Source organism: Aspergillus piperis (genome assembly GCF_003184755.1).
Source record: "Aspergillus piperis CBS 112811 unplaced genomic scaffold BO85scaffold_16, whole genome shotgun sequence".
In the NCBI taxonomy this organism is placed as follows: domain Eukaryota; kingdom Fungi; phylum Ascomycota; class Eurotiomycetes; order Eurotiales; family Aspergillaceae; genus Aspergillus; species Aspergillus piperis.
The window spans coordinates 72,435-95,134 of NW_020291606.1; the positions used below are offsets into that span (position 1 = coordinate 72,435).

At 51.5% G+C, this 22,700-nt stretch overlaps 8 protein-coding genes and 1 non-coding gene across 9 annotated transcripts; 6 read left to right on the top strand and 3 right to left on the bottom strand.

The window, feature by feature from the left end:
• Positions 1-8: 8 nt before the first annotated feature.
• BO85DRAFT_479662 (uncharacterized protein) lies at positions 9-5,328 on the top strand. Its single transcript, XM_025662960.1, has 5 exons — positions 9-386; positions 446-716; positions 787-3,621; positions 3,670-4,323; positions 4,373-5,328. Exons 1-5 carry the CDS (start codon positions 345-347, stop codon positions 5,008-5,010), a joined length of 4,440 nt encoding a protein of 1,479 aa, XP_025513071.1. The 5' UTR covers positions 9-344; the 3' UTR covers positions 5,011-5,328.
• Positions 5,329-5,834: 506 nt separating this feature from the next.
• On the top strand, positions 5,835-5,906 carry BO85DRAFT_t192. The gene has a single exon. It is a non-coding gene; the product is annotated as a tRNA-Glu (tRNA).
• A 496-nt stretch (positions 5,907-6,402) lies between these two features.
• On the top strand, positions 6,403-6,960 carry BO85DRAFT_490249 (pre-rRNA-processing TSR2 family protein; the record flags this gene model as incomplete). Its single annotated transcript, XM_025663651.1, has 1 exon — positions 6,403-6,960. The coding sequence occupies one exon, from the start codon at positions 6,403-6,405 to the stop codon at positions 6,958-6,960; it is 558 nt and encodes a 185-aa protein (XP_025513072.1).
• Positions 6,961-7,441: 481 nt separating this feature from the next.
• BO85DRAFT_377311 (translation termination factor GTPase eRF3) lies at positions 7,442-9,684 on the bottom strand (the record flags this gene model as incomplete). The annotated part of the gene is made up of 2 exons (XM_025656258.1): positions 7,442-7,513; positions 7,570-9,684. The coding sequence occupies 2 exons, from the start codon at positions 9,682-9,684 to the stop codon at positions 7,442-7,444; spliced, it is 2,187 nt and encodes a 728-aa protein (XP_025513073.1).
• Positions 9,685-10,237: 553 nt separating this feature from the next.
• BO85DRAFT_80594 (RanGTP-binding protein) lies at positions 10,238-13,032 on the top strand. The gene is made up of 5 exons (XM_025665684.1): positions 10,238-10,351; positions 10,408-10,439; positions 10,505-10,562; positions 10,638-10,741; positions 10,799-13,032. The coding sequence occupies exons 1-5, from the start codon at positions 10,331-10,333 to the stop codon at positions 12,609-12,611; spliced, it is 2,028 nt and encodes a 675-aa protein (XP_025513074.1). The 5' UTR covers positions 10,238-10,330; the 3' UTR covers positions 12,612-13,032.
• Positions 13,033-13,190: 158 nt separating this feature from the next.
• BO85DRAFT_490252 (BSD domain-containing protein) lies at positions 13,191-14,553 on the bottom strand (the record flags this gene model as incomplete). Its single annotated transcript, XM_025663652.1, has 2 exons — positions 13,191-13,492; positions 13,569-14,553. The coding sequence occupies 2 exons, from the start codon at positions 14,551-14,553 to the stop codon at positions 13,191-13,193; spliced, it is 1,287 nt and encodes a 428-aa protein (XP_025513075.1).
• A 208-nt stretch (positions 14,554-14,761) lies between these two features.
• On the bottom strand, positions 14,762-16,962 carry BO85DRAFT_425625 (uncharacterized protein). Its single transcript, XM_025658084.1, has one exon. The coding sequence runs from the start codon at positions 16,864-16,866 to the stop codon at positions 14,875-14,877; it is 1,992 nt and encodes a 663-aa protein (XP_025513076.1). The 5' UTR covers positions 16,867-16,962; the 3' UTR covers positions 14,762-14,874.
• Positions 16,963-17,464: 502 nt separating this feature from the next.
• BO85DRAFT_80639 (putative pyruvate dehydrogenase E1 component alpha subunit) lies at positions 17,465-19,355 on the top strand. Its single transcript, XM_025665685.1, has 4 exons — positions 17,465-17,793; positions 17,866-17,999; positions 18,070-18,524; positions 18,631-19,355. The coding sequence occupies exons 1-4, from the start codon at positions 17,686-17,688 to the stop codon at positions 19,134-19,136; spliced, it is 1,203 nt and encodes a 400-aa protein (XP_025513077.1). The 5' UTR covers positions 17,465-17,685; the 3' UTR covers positions 19,137-19,355.
• A 29-nt stretch (positions 19,356-19,384) lies between these two features.
• Positions 19,385-20,024, top strand: BO85DRAFT_490255 (thiamine-binding protein; the record flags this gene model as incomplete). Its single annotated transcript, XM_025663653.1, has 4 exons — positions 19,385-19,438; positions 19,521-19,626; positions 19,797-19,899; positions 19,961-20,024. The coding sequence occupies 4 exons, from the start codon at positions 19,385-19,387 to the stop codon at positions 20,022-20,024; spliced, it is 327 nt and encodes a 108-aa protein (XP_025513078.1).
• Positions 20,025-22,700: the final 2,676 nt, after the last annotated feature.

Genomic DNA, 22,700 nt, shown 5'->3' on the forward strand with positions numbered 1-22,700 from the left:
GCCCGGCTGCCATTTGGTCGTTTATCAGAGCTCGGAGCATATCGCTGGGTCTATGGCGCCTCTAGTCTGATACTTAAATGCGCCTCTTTCCTCCCGGTATTCCTTGAAACCCGCGAGCTTTCCCCCCTTCTCCCACCCCAAAACAGCGATGGCATCTCCGAGCCTATCTATCTACTGACACCTGTTGCATTATCCCAAAGTCTCCAAATAGTACTATGGACGGCTTGTTGAGACATGATCCTTTTCGCGCATCTTGCTGGAAATGAATCCTCTTTCAGTTGTACTATCTTTCCTGGCTAGAAATACAAAACAGCCGGTGTCTCCTTGGGGACTATAACTAAACCATGGACTTTCCCGGAGGGTCCATCACCAACATACGCGCCATTGTAGGTTCCTCTTCCCTCCCCAGAAAGATACCGGTCAAGCCCCTAACTTGGCATCTTAGGATGGATTCTCCCATATTTACTGGAGAATTTACACCGACGATCCTGGCGAATCGCCAAGTAATGGCTACGCCATCCTGAAGCATCTCAGCCGTCTCAAGGACCTGGAGCTCCAGCTAAGGGACCGAAATTGCTTGGTTTCTAGCTACCCCAGACGATTATGTTTATGGGTCTTTTCTGCTACTCCTGGCTTTGAAAGCCTGTCTCCGCTATCTCCGAACGATGGCAGAGACGATTCAGGTCGCCTCGCCATTGGCTCAGCTACTCTGAAAGGTGTGTATGCGCTTGATCAGTGTACTCCTCAACTCTACATATTGATATTGGTTTCTAACATATACCACAGTCTCCTCTTCTGGCAACGTTTCTGCGGTGGATTTAGTCAAGAATCTCTCGACAGAAACACAAAATGCGTCGGGGAGCGCGGGATCACAGAGGCCGAACGCCATGACACCTTTCGCTACTATTTACGCATCATTCATTTCGGCCGTCAGTGGAGCAGTTAGCCTCCAACTAGTCCGGCAACGCAACGCAATTCCCCTCGGCTCACGTACTCTCTTTACCGTTGTTGAAAAAGATGGCTGCGACAACTCTCACGTTTCCAAAATCGACCTTGCTTTGGCACCGTCCTTAACTACGCTTCAGATCCAGCTGACATCTGCCGGAAAGCTAACAGTAGCTCTACAGACTGTATCGCAGGCTGGCCTGACGTGGTTGCTCACACCGGAAGAAGTCCCTGCGAGCATACACGACACCCCACCGGGCACTGACCTCTGGCTATCTCCAAGTGGGTCTATTGCCAGACTTGTCGCCGCTAATCCGCCCCAGCTGAACGCAGGGTCCCCGTATCCGTCTAATGTTGGGGGTTCAGGGAATGAGAAGTCCAGCCCGGCAACTCGCAAACAGTGGAAGGTCAATGTGCTCTGGTGGCTTTCCAATTTTGGTCTTCCTGTGGATGGCATCGATGATGAAGCTTGGGTTGAAGTTGAAGTTTGGGAACCATTTTACTCTAGACTCGCCGGGGAAGTTTGGCGGCCCAGCGAGGAAGGCGCTTCCATGCTTCCCCTAAAGCGGATTCTTTGGCCAGCTATTTACTGCTTCAGGAGAACGAAATCAGCATCTTCAGAGTTCTATGGTGAAATGGAAGGTGTCTCATCCATTGCTGGTGACCCTCTAGATTTCGCAGAGAAGTGGCGTGTAACAGAGAAACTTAGCTTTGCCGAGGCGAGCCCTAAGCCTCCGTCTGTCCATCAAGAAGCGCCGACTAAGGATCAGGACGCATCATCTCCCGATTTACTCAACTTGCCCGAGGGGGTTGAAAGCCTTTCACGAGCGTCGCAGTATCCTGACCTTCAAACTGCTAGTCTTGTATACCCAACACCGCCTGATGGGGCCGCCGCAACAGGCTTAAATCCCTTGGTTACTTCCGATACCTTCACGGACGACATTGAGCAAAACTCGAACTTCATGCAACAGGACAGGCTGAATCATCATCGTCAACTCAGCAAAGAGAGAACTGGTACGGATGTGATAAGCTTTGGCCCGTCGGCAGGACTTGTGGTTGGTTCGGGCCTATACGATACGAACGACGACGATGATTTATTCGGAGATATGAATGAGAAAGACTTTGGCACTAAAGGAATCACTGATGCTGATTTCAGCTTCTTTGACGACCCAGACTTCGATCGTGGAGGTGTTGGCGAACAGGCTGAAGCAATTCAAGAATTGTCTGGGTTCATGGATACAGATGAGCCCGAGATCCAAGCAACTGTGGACGGTCAGGCTTCACCTGAACAGACACCAGCCATGAATATTGCAAGCGCTCAGTTGAGTCCTGTGGTCGCTACAGCAGACATGCAGCCCGAGAAAACTCACCAGGAGGCCAAGGCACCTGTATTCACGCCTCAGGAGGACAAACCCCGAACGATAAGTCCCCCCTTGAGCCCGGTGGAGGTCAAAAAGATCCTGTTCCCGGAGTCGCAACTTGGAAGTCAACGGCCTGCCAAGAAAGGGCAGGGGCCTGGTTACTACAATGCAGTTGCTTTCAAACAGAACATGTCCCTCTGGGACAAGAAATACGGCGCTGATGGAAAGTTTGGATTCAATCTTCGTGGAATTGAAAGGAACAAGGGGCCAGACACCGTCACAAATGACATCCCAACTGTTGGCCTTCCACGTCACAGCGGAAAGATGAAAAGCAGCACGTCAAAGGATCCCGACAATTACGGGTCTCCTTATAGTGAGGAGATGCAAGAATCATCATCGGATTCGGACATGAGCAGCAGTGTAAGTGCCGACAGTGATGAGAGTGCCTCTGAAAGTGGCCTATCACCTGCCACGTTTTCCACCAGAAAAAGGAAACGTACTCGCTCCAATTCGGGAACTTCGTTAGCTTTATCCCAGGACAAGTCAACTGTCCGGACTGGTCAAGAAACTGCAGCCCAGAGACCGGAAGACTCGGTATTTCTGGGAAACTTTCTGTCTACCTTTTCTGACTGGTCAATGGCGGGCTATTTCTCCCTGGCACAGAACCAGGTCTCGCCAGTGCTTATTCGCAAGGACATACAGGTTCAAGTTGCTCAGTTATTGGTTGACCAAGTGACACAATCATCTCTGGACCATAAGATAGATGGAACCCTTGGTCTGCTTGATTATGCTGATGAGGTGTGCTCTCCCGAGACTCTTCAGGGTGATGCAGCTTTCGTGAGTGGAATGGAACGACTGGATCTGAACAGTTTTGTTTCGTTGCAAGATTCCAATGCGCTTTCGCCTTCGTCATCCAACGGTGCCAACCCGCGTCAGTCCTCTCAGCGTAGAGAGACTGGAAAGGGCACCATAGTGAAAATACCCCCACCGCACTTGCGCGTGCGTCGGGGAAAGGATTTCCTGGAGACACTACCTCCGGCGATATCCTTTTGGGAGACTTTCGGGCTGGAACCTGCGCATGGGCAAAAGGACATTCTCGCATATTGCATACATCCTCATTTTGCTGCTCGAGCAGCCGACACATTCTTAGAGCGGCTTGGACTGGTCTACTCGGGCTGCAACCTTGGCGAGCATCGTCGAGGCGAAAGTTCCAATGTCTTCGACCGTGGACTGGGCTCCTGGAACATCAGTTCATCAGCAGACTCACGTTACTCCGAGGTCATACAGTCACTCAAGACTATTTGTGGAGTGCTCGGTAAGCCATATCCGACAATGTTGACTTTGCTTATTCTGACTGAGACAGGGTCTGCGTTTTTGAGTACTCCGCCAAGCAAGGATAGCAACATTGTAGTTTACATAGTGAATCCTTTTACTCACGCCACATCATTGGTGGATATCTGCGCTGCATTCTGGTCTCTTTTCCAGCAATACATCGCGGAGGCTGACAAGCAACAGACACGACAGCTGAACGAGCTTGTTCTTCAGATAATCCCCATGGATTTTGTCACTTCGGCCGAATCTCTCGTTGTTCCTCCCCAGGCCGAATATTTGAACCTGGCCCTCGAAGTGTACAGCCGATGTCCGCCTAAATCGTCCGAGGTGGGCCCGGTGAATTGCGCACCGCCGGTGTTGCTTGCAGAGCCTATTCCTAGATCTATTGGCTTCAAACTGTCATCGGAGGGTTCGTCGCCGTTGCAGGAAGGCAAGCATCTTCATATTGCTTGTTCCCGAAGTCTGGATCAACGTTGGTTGAGTGTGGCTTGGTCTGATAATTTTGGGGCACTTCAACGGAACATGTCATATTGCCTTCGCTATCGTAACTCTGTTGCAGCTCGGCCTCTCCCGGAGGTACGGGGTGAAATATGGAAGGCAACAAGGGATATCATGGATACGATTCAGACGCGCTGGAAGGTCATCATTGTCAGCACTGACCCTGTGGACCAGGAGGAGGTTGACAGTAAGTGCTCGCCCCATCGTTTGCCGGTTCAGAGCTAACAGATAAAAAGCGTGGACAAATTTTGCAGATCAGTACGGCAAGGCTAGGTCCATGACGCTGGATCTGGTGATCTTGGGCGCGACCACTCCTCCTGACCTACATCTCGAGCCGCCTTATCTCCCCATTCCCTTGAGCATGTTCAATCAGCAGCCTTCATCCACACCTGTTGCTACACCGAACCTTGGCGGCGGTGTCTCTTCGCCGGACCAGTTCGGTACCGCGCCCACACCCCCGGGTGGCTGGGGTGCACCCGCGAATGCCTCCACCCCAACGGATGCGTTCCCGGAGGTTGAATCCGAGTCCCTCCTCACGGATATCTACGATGAGACATGGGGGGTAGTGTTATCGCATCGTCTCAACAGCTCTCTGCATCAGACGGAGTATCGCCCCGCATTGGCAAGCGGGTACCTTCTTCGCAGGAAGGGCTCTACTGATGGAGATGGCCTATATGCTATGAGTGTCAATATACTCTTTGCACGGCGTTCCCCGTCTTCATATGATACTCTCCTGCGGGAGATTCTGGGTATGTATCGCGACCTGGCAACCCTGGCCAGAGCCAGGGGTACGCGCACTGTGCAGCAAGGCACATTACCGTGGCATGTGGCTACGGCAATCAAAGCCCAGACTCTTCTCAGCTATGCATTGTGATCTTTTCTTTTCATGTTGTTGGCATTATACCATGTCTGCGGGTCGAGCGATCATGTGGCGTTTAGGGGAACACGGCTGGCTTCTTGCTTCATGTGTTCTACCCGATTTCTCTTCACTTATGTACATAGTTTGTTTTTTTTTTCTTCTTTTTCTTTCTCAGGCAGAATAGGTTATACCACTACGCAGGTTTGTTTTGGATTTGGACTGGGCGGGAATGTTGAGTATGATTTTGGAATAGAGGCCGGGGCATGCATCTTTACATATTTATGGCGATATCTAGCAATGTAATACCATATGGCAATGTGCTATATTATTAAGATGTTGGTCAATTCAACTGTATGGCCTTAGTTCAGCCTCTGAAATTGTTGCGTTTCGAACAGCTCCCCGTTGCCGATATATATTTCAGCTGGTGTGGTACTAGGGCTATAATAATTGCACATCCTGGGTCATGACCACTGAGGCGAGCACATGTGCCCATATCGACAAGATCCCCGATAGCATCTACATACACATCTAAATAGGCCAATAACCCATAGGCCCGGCACCACGCATCTAGAGCCCCTGTTCATTGTGAACATAAGCTCCCATCATGCGGGTATAGTATAGCCTTACAAGTCCAAACCCCACCAAACATACTGCTATGGATGAAGATAATGCATTAGTTGCTAGAGTGTTATGCAATTGCTTCTGTGATTTTCAACAACAACCTATAATGTATCAATCCATCCATTGTGCCTTCATACATTCGCTACCTATCGCACAAGGCTTTTGGCTTATCGTCTAAGGGATATATAAGCAAATAAACACGCCTTCTTCAACAAGAATCCGATATGGTGTAGTGGCTAACATCGCCGTCTCTCACACGGCAGCCGGGGGTTCGATTCCCCCTATCGGAGCTTAAACAATTCTTTTTTGTTTTCTTTTTGCCCTTCCCCTCCACCTACCACATCATCTTCCGCTTCATATCAATCAACAACAAGCACCACTAAATAGGAACCATGATCTCTATCCCATATTTTACCTGTCATTGATCCCCAGCTATGCATCCCCAATCCAGGTAGACCAAACCTACAAGGTCCCCAACAACCAAGTACCTTGCAATCCAATTTCTCCCCCATAGAAACACGCAATCACATGACCTCTTATCTATCTAATCAACACCCCGATAACCACCATCATCCAAATCCAAAAAAATTTCAGGCGCAGACCAGCACCACCAGCAAACTTTCTTCCCTCCAACATATATATCACTGCAATCTACACATACATCTAAGCAGGAACTACTCCCAACAAAATCCCTCAATAACAAAAATCCTCCAATTTCTCCCTACCAACTCAAAACCAACCGATATAGCACACCCACACCCACCTCCGACCCCACCATCCACCAAAATGACCACCCAACAACCCCCCCAAACAGCAACCCAATACCTCGACCTGGGAATAACCCTCGCGATCAACGCCTGGCCAGCCCTCACATTGGCCGTGCAATCCAACTGGGGCGGTCCGACCTCCTCCGACAAGCGCGACTGGCTCTGCGGCGCCATCTCGGAGATGATCCAGGAGCGACCCGAAACAGACGCCGAGGATCTCGAGGACGTGCTTATTCAGGTGATGAACGATGAGTTCGATGTCGTGGTGGATGATGAGAGTGCGGGCATGGTTGCCGTGCAGATTATGGAGATGAAGGGGCAGACGGAGAAGGGCGAGTTCGGGGCCATCCAGGAGATGTGGGAGAAGTGGCAGAGTAAGAAGGGTGCCTCGGGGATTGAAGGGTTTAAGAGAGGGGAAGATCAGGAGGATGATGATGATAGTGAGGAGGATGAGGATGAGGATATGGAGATGGATGATGCGCCGGCGCCGGCGTTGGTGAGGGCGCCGAGGGAGAAGGTTGAGCCTGAGGTGGATGAGGATGGGTTTATGACTGTTGTTTCGAAGAAGAGGAGGTAGATTTTCTTTTCTTTATCTTCTTATTTTTTATGATGGGAATGTTTGTTCTTCATTGGTATTGTTAAAAGTTGTTTGTTGGTGCTGGTGCTGGTTGATTCCCCATAGAATAGACGTCCTGTTTCATGTATTCTGGCTGTTTGTCTATGCTACAGCTGTGTGATTCATGCGTGCAGTGAATCTTTTTTGACTATCCAAATCATAAAAAGCAGTAGAATGCGTGAAATGATAGCAATGAAAATTTTATTGCAAAACCAACAAGCAAGGGAATGCAAAATCTATAGGAAAGGAGCAAAGGAGCAAAAAAGAATAAAACGGAACATCAAAATTCATCATCATCAGCAACAACCAAACCAGGCTGCTATTGGGATATCATCACCGAGCCTTTTCCCGCCCATTCCTCCCGGTCGACAGTCGTAGCTCGTTAGACATCGCCGTTGACCACCGTAGGGACTGCTATTTATAATGAAAAGACATTCACACTTTACGCCTGCGTCGCCGCCGCCTCTTCGGCAGAGATGAGCTTGGTAATCATACCAATGGCAACGGTTTGACCCTGGTTTTGTATATTAGCATCGTTCTATGAATGGCACTTTGACAATGGCTGCTTACCTGATCACGCAGAGTGAACCGACCCATCTGGTTGTAGTCCTCGAAGCGCTCGACACAAACGGCACCAGCAGTGCTCGTCACCTCGATACGAGCAATGATGGTCTGACCCTTGGCAGCGAAAGGAGGGGGACGCTTGCTGCGACGTCCAGTGCCGGGCTCGCACTTGTGCAGCAGGGCCGCAACAGTAACTTCTTCGACAGCAGAGTGCACGTGCATCACGCAGTTGTAACCAGCCGTGAGAATGCTCTTCAGGTCAAGAATTCTGATCTTGGCCTCGAAGGTCTTGACACAGTTCACCAGACGCTTGGGAGAGCAGAGCACGAATCCGGGCAGGATATCTTCCTCTTCCACACCACGGAGACGAAGACGGACCTGGTCACCGCAGGTACCGGTGGGAATTTCGTCCTCAGTCTCACCATAGAGTGCAGCAATTTCGACCTTGGTGCGGTTGGGCATCATAATGCAGCTGCCGTTCTTCTTAAGCACACCAGACTCAATGCGACCCTCGACCATGGTACCCATGTCACGGTACTTGGCACTGATGGGCATCATGAAAGGTGCGTTGATCTTACGCTCGGGCACCTTCATGTCCGACAGGAACTCCAAAAGGGACGGGCCGCCATACCAGGGAGCAAGGTCCGTGGGGACGCGGTCCTTGATACCCGTGGTCCTCTGGGCAGAGATGGGCATGAAGAAAAGATCGCTCTTCTTGTAGCCGAGGTTCTCCAAGAACTTGCCCACCTTGACGGTACATTCGTCGAAACGAGCCTTGCTCCACTCAACGGTAGGGTCGTCCATCTTGTTGACAGCGACAATCAGGGTCTTCACACCGGTGTTTCGTGCAAGCAGGGCGTGCTCACGAGTCTGACCACCCTTTTCGAAACCGGTTTCGTATTCACCCTTACGCGCGGAGATAACGAGGACACCGACATCGGCCTGGGAAGCACCACCAATCATGTGGTGGACGTAAGACTTGTGACCGGGAGCATCCAAGATGGAGAAGTGTCTCGTGATGGTGCTGCCGTCGGCGGCCTTGACGGGAAGCTGGAAGTGAGCACGGCCAACCTCAACAGTCTTACCCTTGGCACGTTCCTCGTTGGTCAAATCCAGGGCCCAAGAGAGGTACCAGGTCTCACGACCAGCCTCCTTGGCGTCCCTCTTGTACTTCTCCAAGGTACGCTCGTCCACCATACCGGTCACGTAAAGGATGGATCCACCCAGGGTAGACTTTCCGGCATCGACGTGACCGATGAAGACAATGTTGACGTGCTCCTTCTTCTCACCATAGATTTCCTTCAGAGTAGCCTCATCGACATCGGCTTGTTGCTCCATGGCGACAGCGTCGGCGTTACGAGCAGCCTTGGCAGCCTCGCCGCGAGCAGGGCTGGATCTTCCAGGGCTAGAGCGACCCGAGGGGGTAGGGGACGACTTGCCGCTGGCGGCAGCCTTCGCATCGGCCTTCTTCTCAGTCTTCTCGATAGCCTTGGAAGCCGTCACCTTAGCGGCCGCCTCAACAGCGGCAGCACCCTTGGTATCTCCAGGTGTAGCGGCACCCGAGGTCGAAGAAGGCGTGCTCGAGGTGGGAGCGGGGGAGGGGGTGCCGATGGAAAGAACCTTGGTCTTGGGAGCGGCGGGGGAGTTGCTGGCACCGCCAATAGACAGGACCTTAGCCTTGGGAGGAGCAGCGTTGTTGGATGCGGCGGGCTTCGGGGCGGGTTGAGCGGGCTGGGCGGCAGCGGGGGCGGCGGCAGCTTGACGGGGCTGCTGCTGCTGCTGGTAACCACCGTACTGCTGGTTGTAGACCTGGTTGTTGTTAAAGCCACCAGGCTGTTGAGCGTAGGCGCCGTATTGAGCATAGGCCTGCTGTTGCTGGTCATAAGGGTATCCGCCGTAGGCCTGCTGGCCGTACTGGCCATACTGCGGGTAACCGCCACCGTAGGGCTGGTAGGTCTGTCCAGGAACGAAGGAAGCAGCACCGGGGGTGAAAGTGGCAGCACCAGGGTGGAAAGAAGGAGCCTGGGGCTGAGGGCGACCTTGTGCGTTGGGGTTCAAACGAACGCCCTCAGTCTGTCTGGAGAGCTCATCCTCCCAGGAATCGGGGGTCTGGTCGGCCATGGTGTATGTGGGGAAGACGCTAAGAGAACGACAACAAGACAAACACCAAGCAAAGTCCCCGGTATATAAAAAAGGGACTGGTCTAAAAGAAGAAGAATAAGAAGGTGGAGGGGGGGAAGAAGAAGAGGAGGAGAAGAGCGAACAATGAAAGGCAGAGAGCAACGCAGCGGCAAGTGAGGGGCGTTTTTCTTTGCGGAGGCTCATTTTCTCTTGTCCGCCTTTGAGTTGATTTTGCACCCCGCTGACTCAGCTGCGCCTCCCCGCCCCCGCGGCTGTGGCGTCTGGCGCGTCAAGGAATTAGCACGTGTTGTGTTTTGCATTGTTTGTCTCGTACTGTTTCTCCGCTGTGAAGAATGACTCCAACAATGACCTCGCGGGTCTGAACCGGGTCGTGAGAGAGAGAGAAAAGTGTGGGAGGTCTGTTCAATTACGCCCTTTTTTATCTATATGTTGGGATAGCTGTTGCTGGTGGCAGCCACAGTGGGTGGCCCGTTATCGATAAGCTCTGCAAACCGCCTCAGGGGCGCTACAGATCACTACTATTACTAGATCCCACCAGCAGTCAACATTCCCTATTCTGCTGGGTACATTCCCCTCGGCAAATTCATCCTGAGAAGACAGCAGGGGAAGCCTGACTTCAAGCAAGATGGATGCTTTTCTCACGAGGGTATGTTTTTGTGCCTACGGCCCATTTGTAAGGTCTCGAGCCTAATCGTGCATTAGCTCACGCAGCAGGCGATGAACTATGCCATTCGGTAAGAATCAGCTCCTCTATATTACCTACTTTGTCTGTTACAGCACTTGCTAACTCTGTAATTAGCTCAGGCATAGCTATCACTGCCAAATACGCCATCAGTCAATCGTCTCGCTTACTCAAAGTAAGTCAAGATTGGTCTGCTTCTACGGAAATTCGCAGAAGATCATAGCTGACCATTTGCGCTTCAATCCTTCAGAACGTTGACGATGGTGAAGAGAGGGAAGAGCTACTCACGCTTCAGCACCGACTGGAAAGCAAGATACAGGTCATTTCACCTGCCATTGATATGATTGAACTCATGTAAGTGAAGTCGGTTATGGAGGGACCCCACGATGTCTGAAATCTAACAGCTTCTAGTGCTGCAAGAGGCAATACGTCACTAGAGTCAGCCGTGTTTCTCACAAAATCTCTTCGCTGGGATATCCAATCCCTCGGACAGCGACTAGCAAAGACTGCTGCATCTGAAGAACTGTATCTTAGAGGGGCAAACCCCAAAAGAGACCGTTCCCAACACAAGGCGGAGATCAAGCTTGTCATTAAAGATATCAAAAGACTTCTTGTTCGTATTGAGGACGCAGTACCGCTGATGAACTTGGCTATCACGACGTCGGGTGCTAAGCTATCAACAAACCTGCCATCGAGTGTGTCTCCATCCCGACTGCTGCAGGCAAGCACCTTCCTGACTGCTGGCGATACGCAATACTCCATGTACCCGTCTCAAGCCGTCCAGATCGGCCCCACATTTACTCTGTCTATGTACATGCTCTTTTCCAGTCACCTTCGGCCGCATGATGAAGAAGGTATCCGCGAAGCAACCTGGAAGGAAGTTATGCACAAGGCGCGTTTGAAGCTCCGCAGGGTGCCTATGGACCTAGCTGCAATCCCTCAGTCCGAGACGCCGTATTTCAAACTTCCTGCCGAAGCAAGGATGGACGAATTTGCCTACCAGGTGTTGATTATCGAAGATTTGGATGATGGCAGAGTCCATTCGTTTGACGAAAGTGAACCGCAACCTCACAGCTACGAAGGTGTCAGCACCGCAGGACTACGCGAAATTCTTCCAATCCACGAGATTTCCAAGATCTTCTATGCAGACACCGGCAAGATCTTAAATATAAACACCGAGGGAGAGACCAACAACCCTGTTCTCCTCCTGAAGAGAGACATCAACGCCATCCCACCCCGACGGATGGTCGAACGGGACGAGACCTTGTCCGGCTACGCCCCCGAGGACCCCCAAGAAGATGAGGAGGAGGAAATTGACGAGATTCAAGCGCAGCTAGACGCCCAACTCAACGAGGCAAACGCCAACCCCGGACTACCTAGTTTCCATAAAAGCTCCATTCCCGAGGAATGGCGACTCCCCAAAGACCTCGACCCCGAATGGATTGCATTCGAAGTCTACAATGAAGAAGAATCATCAGATTCCGAATCCGAAGCAGAAGAGGACCACACCTCACCATCCAGAGCAGGATCCATCGACCCCGAAAGGATGGCGAAGCTTTCTCTCCACGACAACACAACAACGCCGTCTCGCCGCAGCACCCCTTCTTCAACGCAGCGCATATCCACAGCCACCGTCTCAAACCCCCACTTTAACAACATCCGCACATCCCTATCCCTCCTGGAGACCCTCCTCCGCCTCACCTCCCTCCAACAATTCCAGCAGCAATCCCACCTATCCATCAGCGACGAGCTTCTCAACTTCTTCCTCGAGGAATCCTCAACCACAGGCGCCGGAGGCGACGAACAACACCGCCAACGGCTCCGCGCTGACGCAAGACGCAGAGTCGGCTGGGACCCGTATGACGAGAGCCCCGTCAAGCGAAGAGGCGAGGACTATCAATACGCATGGACCTCGGAGGGCACTCCGCTCAGATTCTCGCGCGAGACAAGCGAAATGCCCTACTCGCCTGGCGATAGCAGAACCAGAGGATTCCATCTAAGGTCCCGAGAGAACACTCCCGAGACACCGCTCCGGTACGGACGCTCCGCTTCCGTACAGTCGTCGGATCTGAAGTCCCGTGGTGCTCGGCGCGGAGGGCCGTCATCGGCTGTTCTTGCTAGTGAGAGGTCGAGGGGAGGGTCTCCTCTGTCTAGGAAGTCCACGCCGGGTCCTATTGTGGAAGGGGTTGATGATGCTGATGTTGATGGTCCGTCGGAAGGATAGGTGGGTTGGCCACATTATCGATATGAATATCAATATCAAGATCAAGCAAATGACGAACGTTACGACTACGATACCGATGCGATATAAAGGGTTTGTACATGGGAAAATCATAAATACTCCTTGTGAATAGACTTGCATATCAATACATTACACGTTCTGCAATCTAGTCCCAAAACAGGAATATCTTTCAGAAACGCTTGTACCATATACCAATAGAGGAAAGTGAGGGGTGGGAGGTAGGTGTATTTGGCACTGTCAGGAAAGAAAATAACAAGAAAGCCAAGATAACACGCAACTGCTAATACCAAGAAACTTATCGCGTAAGGGAAGATGGAAAAGGTGGAACGAACGACGATACTAGAAAAGAAGAAAGGAACAGAGTAGCAATCCTAACGCCTGAAGATATCAAACAAACGACACCGCAACTCCTCGCACCGCAATCAACTCATATGTAAGGGAATCAGGGAATCCTTTCTCTCTTTCGGACCAGCCAGTGGTCAGTCAATGATTTTGGAGAATCTCTAGCAACTATACGACGCAGTCAAACTTGTGCTTTACTCCAAGCAATCATCCCATCGTTTACTCCCAGTCGTCATCGCTTTCCTCATCCTTAGCCTTCTCCTTGGGGCTGGCAGGAGTGCGGCTGGTCGCACCGCTGACGAGGTCGTAGCTGGATTCGCTGTCAGGCTGGGACTGTTGGTCGTTGGACCGGCGGGGTTCCGTGGGCTTCAGGGTATCCTTCTCGGTAGCAGTGGCAGTAGGGGTGGCAGTGGTAGCCTTGGCGGTTGCGGTAGATTGCTGGACTTGAGGCGTAGAGGGAGAGTCGGTGTCGTCATCGGAATCATCGTCCCACTTGACTTCTTCCTCGTCGACGTTGACATCTATACGACAAGTTAGAGATAAGAGCCATGGCATATCTGGTGGAGGGGAGATAAGGAAAAAAAGAGAGAAACATACCCTTAAGAAGCTCCTTCCGCTTCTGCTCCTCAGTCTCAATGACCAAACGCAAGAAGTAGTAACGACACCAAAAGACCGCGTATTCCACCTTCTCCGGAACAAGCTTCTCCATAGCGGAGCGCAGCTCCGGATACTTCTCCAAGTCGGCGGCAATAGCATCCGTCTTATTGTCCACGTTGAAAGACTGCTTGAAAGTAGGCCACTCCTCACTCACGGGATCTTTCGAGAAACTCTCCAAGTTCGAATGAATGACATGAAGCTGCGCCTCAAATCGCGTAGCATGAATAACCCGCTTCCCGTCTGCATCCTTACTCTCAAATAGAAGCTTGTCCGACGAGGAGTCCATAGACGGCGGCACAATGCTGACCGCATCCTTCAACTTCTGTCCGATGTTCATCCCAAAGCGCAGGATAGCTTCGTCGGCTGCTTCCTCAGCCTTCTCGATCTCTTTGAGTCGGCGGGCGGCCTCGGCCTTGAACCGCGAGAGGAACCCCTCATTATTGTTATCCGAACTGGCAGAAGGTCCAGCCTTCTCCTTATCTCCGGTCTCATTCTTAGGTGTAGATGACGATGTATCTGTCTCCTGTTCAGTTGTAGTACTGGTGCCAGCGCCGATGATGTTGTTGTTGAAAGCCGTGCTCAGGGACAGCCCCCGCGTGCGACCGACGATACTACTCTTCAGATCCGAGAACCCCTTGGCGGCTTCTTCGCTGGCGGCGGCGTATTCCTGACGAGCGCCTTCGTAGTAGCTTTCGCCTTGTTTGCGGACGTTGTCCCATAGTCCACCGATGCGTGCACCCCAGGGGCTTGCGGAGAAAGCGCGGAAGGTTTCCTGCAGTTCGGCGTTAAGGTCAACGTTGGGGCGGTCTGAGTTGGTGGCGGGTGCATCGGAGGGGTTGTTATTGTTGTTGCTGTTGTTTTCTTTCTTGGCGGGGTCGTTGGCGGAGAAAATCTCCTCTTGGATGTGGTCGTAGGCTACATCCATGACTGCGGGAGGGTTGGACAGAATCAGAGAGGGATATCAGATGAAGTTGGAGGGCATATCGTGGATTGGAATGAGGGATGCGGAGGGATGTTCTGGTCAGTCAACTGGGCGGTTTCGTTCCCGGGGCTACGACGGCCCGACCGCCTACTCACTGACACCTCCCACGTGGTGAAGGACTACTACAACGAGGGACTGAAATACTGTGAGCGAGGGATATTATATATTGTTATTTCAAGCTATATATGATCTAGTCTCATAGGGTATTTCGATGCCGTGTCTCATTAGTGTCGTGATATATCGGACTGTCCTATCATGTAAAGTCTACGAGTCTGGTAAGCTGTAGGGTTCTCCAACGCTATCTTGGCTATCCATCAAGAAGGCCGGAAGGGGCACGCTTTCCATCACACTCGATGTGAGAATCTGGCTGCCGGTCAGAATTCCACGAGGACCGGAACTTTCCTCCTGATTCTTCTTGTGGAGTCGGTCTGCTGGCTGTGAAGACTCCACTTGTACCACGTCCCTTCGCGCAAGGGGCTCAGGGGGAATGAACTCCTTTGCTCGGGTGCCATTTCCTTGCCGTGCAATAGGTGAAGATTCCGGGACCATCTCCATTGGAGCCTTGGCGGAATTTTGTGCCTGAGTCTGGCTAACAGCTGGTATGCCAGGTTTGGACATTGCACGACTGTCCGTTCTAGGAGATGACGGCAGGGGTGACATGGTCCGGAGGGTTTGCTGGTCATTTGAATCTTCTGGGAACAGCTCAGCCAACTTCTGGGAGCTTAACGTCGGAATTGTACCAAGGGGAAATTGGGTAGCTGGCTGCAGCCTTTGGTAATATATCGATGCTTCGGAGGTGGGGTTTGGTTCCGGAAGCGGGAGTTCTGTTTCAACGTCCAGTCCGGATGAATCCATGAGCGGAAGGTCTTGGTCTTGCGAATTGTCTTTCGAGGGATCAAAGTCAAGGTCATCAGTTGCATCGGGGTCTCCTTCGACGGGCTCTGGGCTTTTGGGAGAAACAGGAGCGTCGGGTAAATCGTCTTCAAGGTCGCCGTAGTCGCTCTCCGCATCTGTCTCGTATATTACCGTCCTTTGTGAAGGCATCGCTCCTTCTTTGGAGTCTAGAAGCCCAGGACTGCTATGTAGACGAGCTGATTTCGTGGGCGTCTCTGCTTGATCGGCCGATATTTGATGAGGTGTACCTTCTCGACGGGAAATGGGCGAGTCTGAATTGCCAGATTCCGGCAATTCCGGCAATATATCGTTAGGAAACAGCAACATCGGCTCTAAATCTTGGTGAGGTTCTTCTTTGATGCGATGCATCGTAGGTGACTCTTCCTTGATACGCCGATCGGGAATGCTGACAGGTACATGGTTTTGAGAACGAGTGGTGCCGCGGAACTGAGAAGATGTGATTATTGCAAGACCAGGGCTCTCGGGAGACTGGGACGAGGGTATCTCCTGTTTGAAGCGTTTCTTTGGTGTCACTGGAGCTTCGGTCGCTCCCCGATCATTCGTAGCTTCCGTAGTCAGCGTCGCACCTTCTTCATCCTTGATTTTCTGTGCCTCGCGTCCATTTGAGTTGGATTGACGGTCATCCTGTTGTTGGAAACTCTCGGGATCCCGAGAGCGCATATGCTGGCTATCCTGGCCATCGCTCTTTTTAGGAGTAATGTAAGTATAGTCCAACTTCACGTCATCGTCCGGTTCGATCTTCAGATAACGTCGCACGTAGTCCATTTGCGTTAGAGTCTTATGTCCTTTCGCCTTTTCCTTGTCTTTCTTGCTGATATTGCTGCCCTCGCCGCTTTTTCTGCGCTTTTGTTTCAAGTCGCCGCCACCCTGGGAGCTCCTCTTTTTCGGCTTGGGAGCGGCATTCTTTGCACCTCGTTCGAACTTGACTCCACGAATGTCAGCCGGCTTCGGCTTCAAATGCGATGGCGGTTGGTAATCGGCGTCATTGTCGGAGTCATCATCAATCTGAATCACCTCAGGATCTGCCCGTCGCCTGCTGCGTGATTTGCTGTCGATGTAGTCGAGATCATCGTCATCGCCATCAGACCCCGTGTACTGGGACTTTGGCGCGACAAAGTCAATCTGCGTAAGTGTCGGCTGATCCGGCAGACCGGGAAAAGAGTTTCTCTTCCAGGATCTCGACGTCGATGCAGTAGACGCAGGGAGCTCTGTCCTGGCTAATGCTGCCTTGGCCGCGTTGGTCTCTGTCGCTGGACGTACTCTAGGAGGCTTGTCTGGTGTCTGAAATTGTCCCTGACTAGTCGTGGTGCCGGTTATACCCGTACTCTCACCTTGTCTCATCGCAACTCAGAATGGTCAGTGTCGTAGGTGAGTCTGCGGAGAGCCATAGGCGTTGCACGAGTCAATGGCCCCGGACGCAAGCTCGTGGCTGATTAGATCAATGCGGACCGCGTTAATGGATTGATTCCTCAGTCAGCCAATTCCGCGTCACGCGTCGAGCCCGCCATCCCATGGTCCGTGCGTTCAGGCAACAAGGCAACCACATGGCTGTTGCTCATACTCCGCCATATTACTTTTTGGTTTATACTTCGCACGCGATTTCTGACGGATTTGAAATTCCCTTCTGTTGCCATTCAACGGGATTCGAGAAGCCCTCTATTTATACCCAAAATACACCAACCAGCTACCATGGCCTACCCGGCCTGTACCAGCCCTAAAGCCCATGATTTTGCTGCGCTACTAACAGAGACTGCATAGCAACCAAATCTCAGCTAAACAGAGAGCCAGAACGACAGGGGAACGAACCAGCGGAAGAGCAGGAAAAGGAACCGTGAATGCAGCTTGGGAGTTTGACATACAATGGCCGACTCTCATTGGCAGACCAGCCTTCCATGCTTGTTCAACTTACCCATGCTGCCGATTGAGTTCAGTATTGCGTCACTACAAGGACTCGGGGGTGCACCATCCCATCCACCTATCTGGAATGAAGAACTCTTCCATTCTTACAAGTACTGGCAGCGGTGGCAGGATCACCTCTATTAACCTCTACTCATCAAGAATCTCCAGTTGAACTCAACCCTATTTCCTCCTCCCAGAAAGCCCGTCGAAGAGCGCACGCCTCATACCCTCCGCCACCACAAGCCCCAAATCACAGGAACCATGCTCACGAGATCCTTGAAACCCAAGGGACCTCTCCGCTGGACACGCCCAGGCCTGCCATACCGGCGGTGCATGGCCCATGTCTCGAACATCTCAGATCTCCCTACAGTGCGTTGCTCAGCCCCATGCACAGTTCACCCCCTATGCCAGGATACTACAGAACTAACCCCTCCCCTATAGGAGGATACCAAACCCTTCAGCGTCCCCATAGCAGACGACAGCTTCGAAACATACAATCTCGACCCACCTCCCTATAGCCTAGAAACCACCAAAAGCCAACTAAAACAACTCTACCATGACATGTCGCTAATAAGGTCTCTCTCTCATTCCCCTCCCCTCCCTTCCAATCAAAATCGTTCTGGACTCTCAAACTAACTTTTCCAGACGCTTGGAACTCACAGCCGACAAGTTATACAAGGAACAAAAGATCCGTGGCTTTTGCCACCTCTCCACCGGCCAAGAGGCCGTCGCGGTGGGGGTGGAACACGGCATCAGCCCCGAAGATAAGGTTATTACTGCGTACCGTGCCCACGGATTCACGTTGATGCGGGGTGGGAGTGTCAAATCTATCATTGGCGAGTTACTTGGTCGTCGAGACGGTATTTGCCATGGGAAGGGTGGTTCGGTGCATATGTTCACTAAGAATTTCTTTGGTGGGAATGGGATTGTGGGGTCGAATGTGCCCCTTGGGACGGGGATTGCGTTCGCGCAGCAGTATGATGATACCAAGAAGGTGACGGTGAATCTTTATGGTGATGGGGCTGCGAATCAGGGTCAGGTACATGAGGCGTATAATATGGCTAAGTTGTGGGAGTTGCCGGTTATTTTTGGTTGTGAGAGTGAGTTCGCATGATGTTCTTTATTCTTATTCTGTTTTTCATGGTTGTTCTTGTGTTGTGTTGGATCACCCTGGATCTCAGTTTCTAATTTCGTGCTTTGTTGCAGATAATAAATACGGAATGGGCACATCCGTGGAGCGCGCTTCCGCCATGACCGAATACTACAAACGGGGATACTACATTCCAGGTCTCCGCATCAACGGAATGGACGTTCTGGCGGTGATAGCTGCAATGAAGTACGGCAAAGACTACGTGTTGGGCGGGAACGGACCTTTGCTGTATGAATTCCAAACATACCGGTATGCGGGACACTCGGTATCTGATCCAGGGACGGCGTACCGGACCAAAGACGAGGTGCAGGCCGAGCGGGCGCATGATCCCATCACAACGTATCGAGAAAGGTTGATTGAATGGGGCGTGCTCAGCGACGACGAGGCGAAGACGATGGATAAGGAGATCCGACGCAAAGTTGATCATGAAGCTCAGGAAGCGGAGAAGATGGCGGAACCACCCTTGACTTCGGACGTATTGTTCGAGGATATTTATGTTCGTGGCAGCGAGCCAGCCCAGCGGCGCGGGAGAACCGTTGATGAGACATACTACCTGGGCTGATAAGGTGAAGCCACCGAAACTCTAATCTGGAGGGGGGTGTTGCGCTTTCATAGTAGTGAGCTCATAGGCATGTGCCTCGCATAACATAATTCGGTATAGTTCTAGTTTAATTGAACGTCATTATGATTAGCAACGTCTCAATATAGTAAATAAAGGGCATGCGGCACTTAGGAAGTTTGTAGCTTGTAGACCCTAACCAGACAACGACGAGTATTTGCTGCAGACAGGTATCTAACAGCATCGTCCAAATGGCTACCTTGAAAACTCCAGAGAACTGCACTGCAGACTTCTCTCTTATTCCAGTATGTCACCTTTTGTTCTAGTTAGCTTAACGAGGGCAGAGAATGGCTCGGTCGAAACCAAGCTCTAACACCGGTGGCTTAGATCGGCTCTCAAAGCGCATCCTTCTCGAAGCAGGTCGCGGATATCCAGCGTCTGATGCAGAACTCCGGTCTCAAATTTCAGATGCACGCCACTGGAACTACTGTTGGTATGTTTCAGCTCATAGAAATACCCTTGATGCTGGATCGAAATCTTCGTCGGGGATGTGAGCCCAAACTCTGCATGGAGCACGGTGTACGGCTTCCACGTAGCGTTCTGATTCGGAGATCATACGCCATCCCACGTTTGCTACTGCAAAGCTAATGTATTTGGTTAAAGAGGGATCGTGGGACCAGGTATCCCAAATTATCGGATACGCCCATACGCTGATCCACCAGGAAGGGATCGCTAGGATTCAGACGGACATTCGCATCACGACTAGGTGAGTTTGGTCCTTGGAGTATTACCCATTTTCCTGGCTGTTATCTCACACTAGTGTATAGAACCGACAAGGTGCAGCCTATGGAGGCCAATATAGCCTCAGTGCAGAGGGCTCTCGCGACTTGAGATGGCCGTGAGCCAACCGTTCGGGCGCTTATAGGAAGATGTGCGTCTTGTTGTGTTTTGAAAGCCTAAGTTTCGGTACAAGTCAGTAATCTAGGATGCCAAATGAATGATGAACGTTGTTTACAGAAACCCCTCAGATCCACGCATAAGGTAGTACCGTATTCATTTGTTGATATGTAGTCACCCCCTCTCCCCCAATTTGTTCTAGCGATGAGATACGTAAACGTATGTAACAGACTGGACGACTCTGTCCCAGTAACCTTGTATGTATCCTAGGATCCCTGTTATGGTCCGAGAGCCCAACTGATCATAGACCAGGATGCCGCTCCTGTGGATCGACGGAGGAGGAAAGTGAACGAGACGCAAGAGGGGAGGAGGCTAATTAACCTGTGACAGCGTCTCCTGCTGTGTATCCTTGCCCATCACCGTTTTGGCCCACTGCACTACAGTGAGAGGTGCATCTCATCGTCGTGCTCCGGTGAGAACGATCAAGTTTGGGCGTGCGTATCTAGATGCAGACCGCGTATTAGCGGCATTCGCTAAATCTATTTTAGAGCGTACCGGTCACAGCCAGGTGTCCTATCATCGTGATGATGGCGGGGTAAGTTGAGTCTGGATTCATTCACATGGTCGAAGTGAGCCTTTTTCTTGCGTTAGTATCATCTAACCCGAGGTTCCCCGAACATCAGAGCAGAAATCCTGCGGTAATTGGCAAGAAAACCAAATGCAACTAGCTGGGAGCTCCTGCATCCCGGTGGATACGGGAGGAGGGGAATTTGTTGCCTGGCAAAGTGGGAGGCATGCCACGCATATCGACTTCACACGATGGGTGTTGTTGGTCAGCCACAACTTTCTGGGAGGCGTTGAGAACAGAGAGGAGGAAAGAGAGTCCAGCCACGATAGATCTCGGGGAAGGAACAGACAGATCTCGTTGGCAGAAAGAGATGAATAGATAGCCGTCCCAGGGCCATGGACGAGAAAAGCCAGGGATAAGGCACGGTTGCCAGGACGGGGCTTAGCCTGGATGAGCGCATCAAATGAAGGATGAGTTTGGGGGTGGAGAAGTTCATCTGGCGGATCCTTCCATGGCTGGAAAAGAGGTGGAAATTGGGAATTGGGAATTGGGGATTGGGAAAATGGGGACAAATAAATGACTTGCTGGCCAGTCATGCCTCTTGCCTGTTCGGGACTCGCTGCGATTCGACGCCTGGGCGACGCTGGAGTTCAATCTGTTGCTTAGTGCCGTCTCTCGTCCTCCAACCAGTCCACCCAGAATAATGGAGCCACCCATTATGAGGATATGTACTTTGCATATATGCAGAATAGAGAAAGGTTGATGGTATTGAGCCCAAGGGCTCAGAGATCCAAGCCTGAAAAAATAGTATTGTATAATGAAAATAAAGCATGGTGAGAGTTTTGAGCTGGCCCTTTTCGACGGTAGGGGACCAACGCAAAAGTACGCAGCAGGAAGAATTTACCATGATGACAGAACGCTGTCAAGAAGGAAGGATTTTACCATCCAGATAGAGACTTCTCTTACACTGGTCTTCATATGCCTGGGGGAGGCAAGATCTGCAGCGTAAGCGTTCGATTTCTTAAGAGATGCCCGGGCATGAATGGCTGCTGGGGATAGTGATCCCGGACGCCCGAAACCAAACTCTCCGGTCCAAAAAGGTCTCTCCTTCCCCCCAAAGTCTTACCTTTGGCCTCTGCAACGATGACACGACCACGGCCTTGGGTCCTGTCTGTCATGCGCGAGACAGCTGGCTAATGCACCCGATCATGTCCCAAGAAAAGCAATCTGAATCCTGGACACTAAAAAGCAAGCCGATGATTCGTTTAACGTTTGGTATTGACGGCCCATAGTGCTAGTAGATACTACTATTCAGGGAGCATGGCACGAGCTGAGTTGGCCCGAAACAGATCGTCCGCCAGGCCAGCACACCATCCCATCCCCTCTTACCGTCCACACGGACTCGAAATGAAGGAATTCCACTAACTTGGCTCTTACTATCCTAGCCTATACTTGCCAGGATCAATCATGCAAGCTATCTGCAATGTAACATCATTGCTTTTTGCTTTAGGCCAAGGCACATGCAGTCAACTAAAACCAAATCTCCACAGCGGTGTGTTAGCATCGTCATGCAGCTTGTACCTAGGACATGCCTTGCCGGTCTTGGACCGCAGTACTACGGGGTATTCGGGACTGTAAAACGTAGTGAAGATCTCCGCTCATGCGTGCAGAGACCTGATTCGAGGACGGCAGGAATCTCTTTAACGCTGCAGTGATAGGAAAAGGAGGGCCTCTCCATGGAACCTGGTTGGTTAGTTCATTAATGCACCCAGCACGAAACGGTATCTGTGATGCTCATCAATAGAGAGGGTAGGGATGCTCCATCCCAGGCTCATTTTTTGACTGGGTACGGGGCAGAAAAATGTCCGGCCTGCTTTGAGATCCGGAGACTAAAACAAGAGACCAAGGCGTTTTCTTCTGCATGGTCGCCATGGTGAGTCCCAGATCCAGTACGCTGGGAGCGCCGTGACATGGTTACACCCACTTATTGCCAGGCATGCAAGTAATTCTCAGCTTAGCGCGGGAATGTCGCCTCCTCGAAAAACATGGTATAGTCTAGAAGAAAGCAGCAGAATATCTTTTGATTATTGAGCGAGACAGTA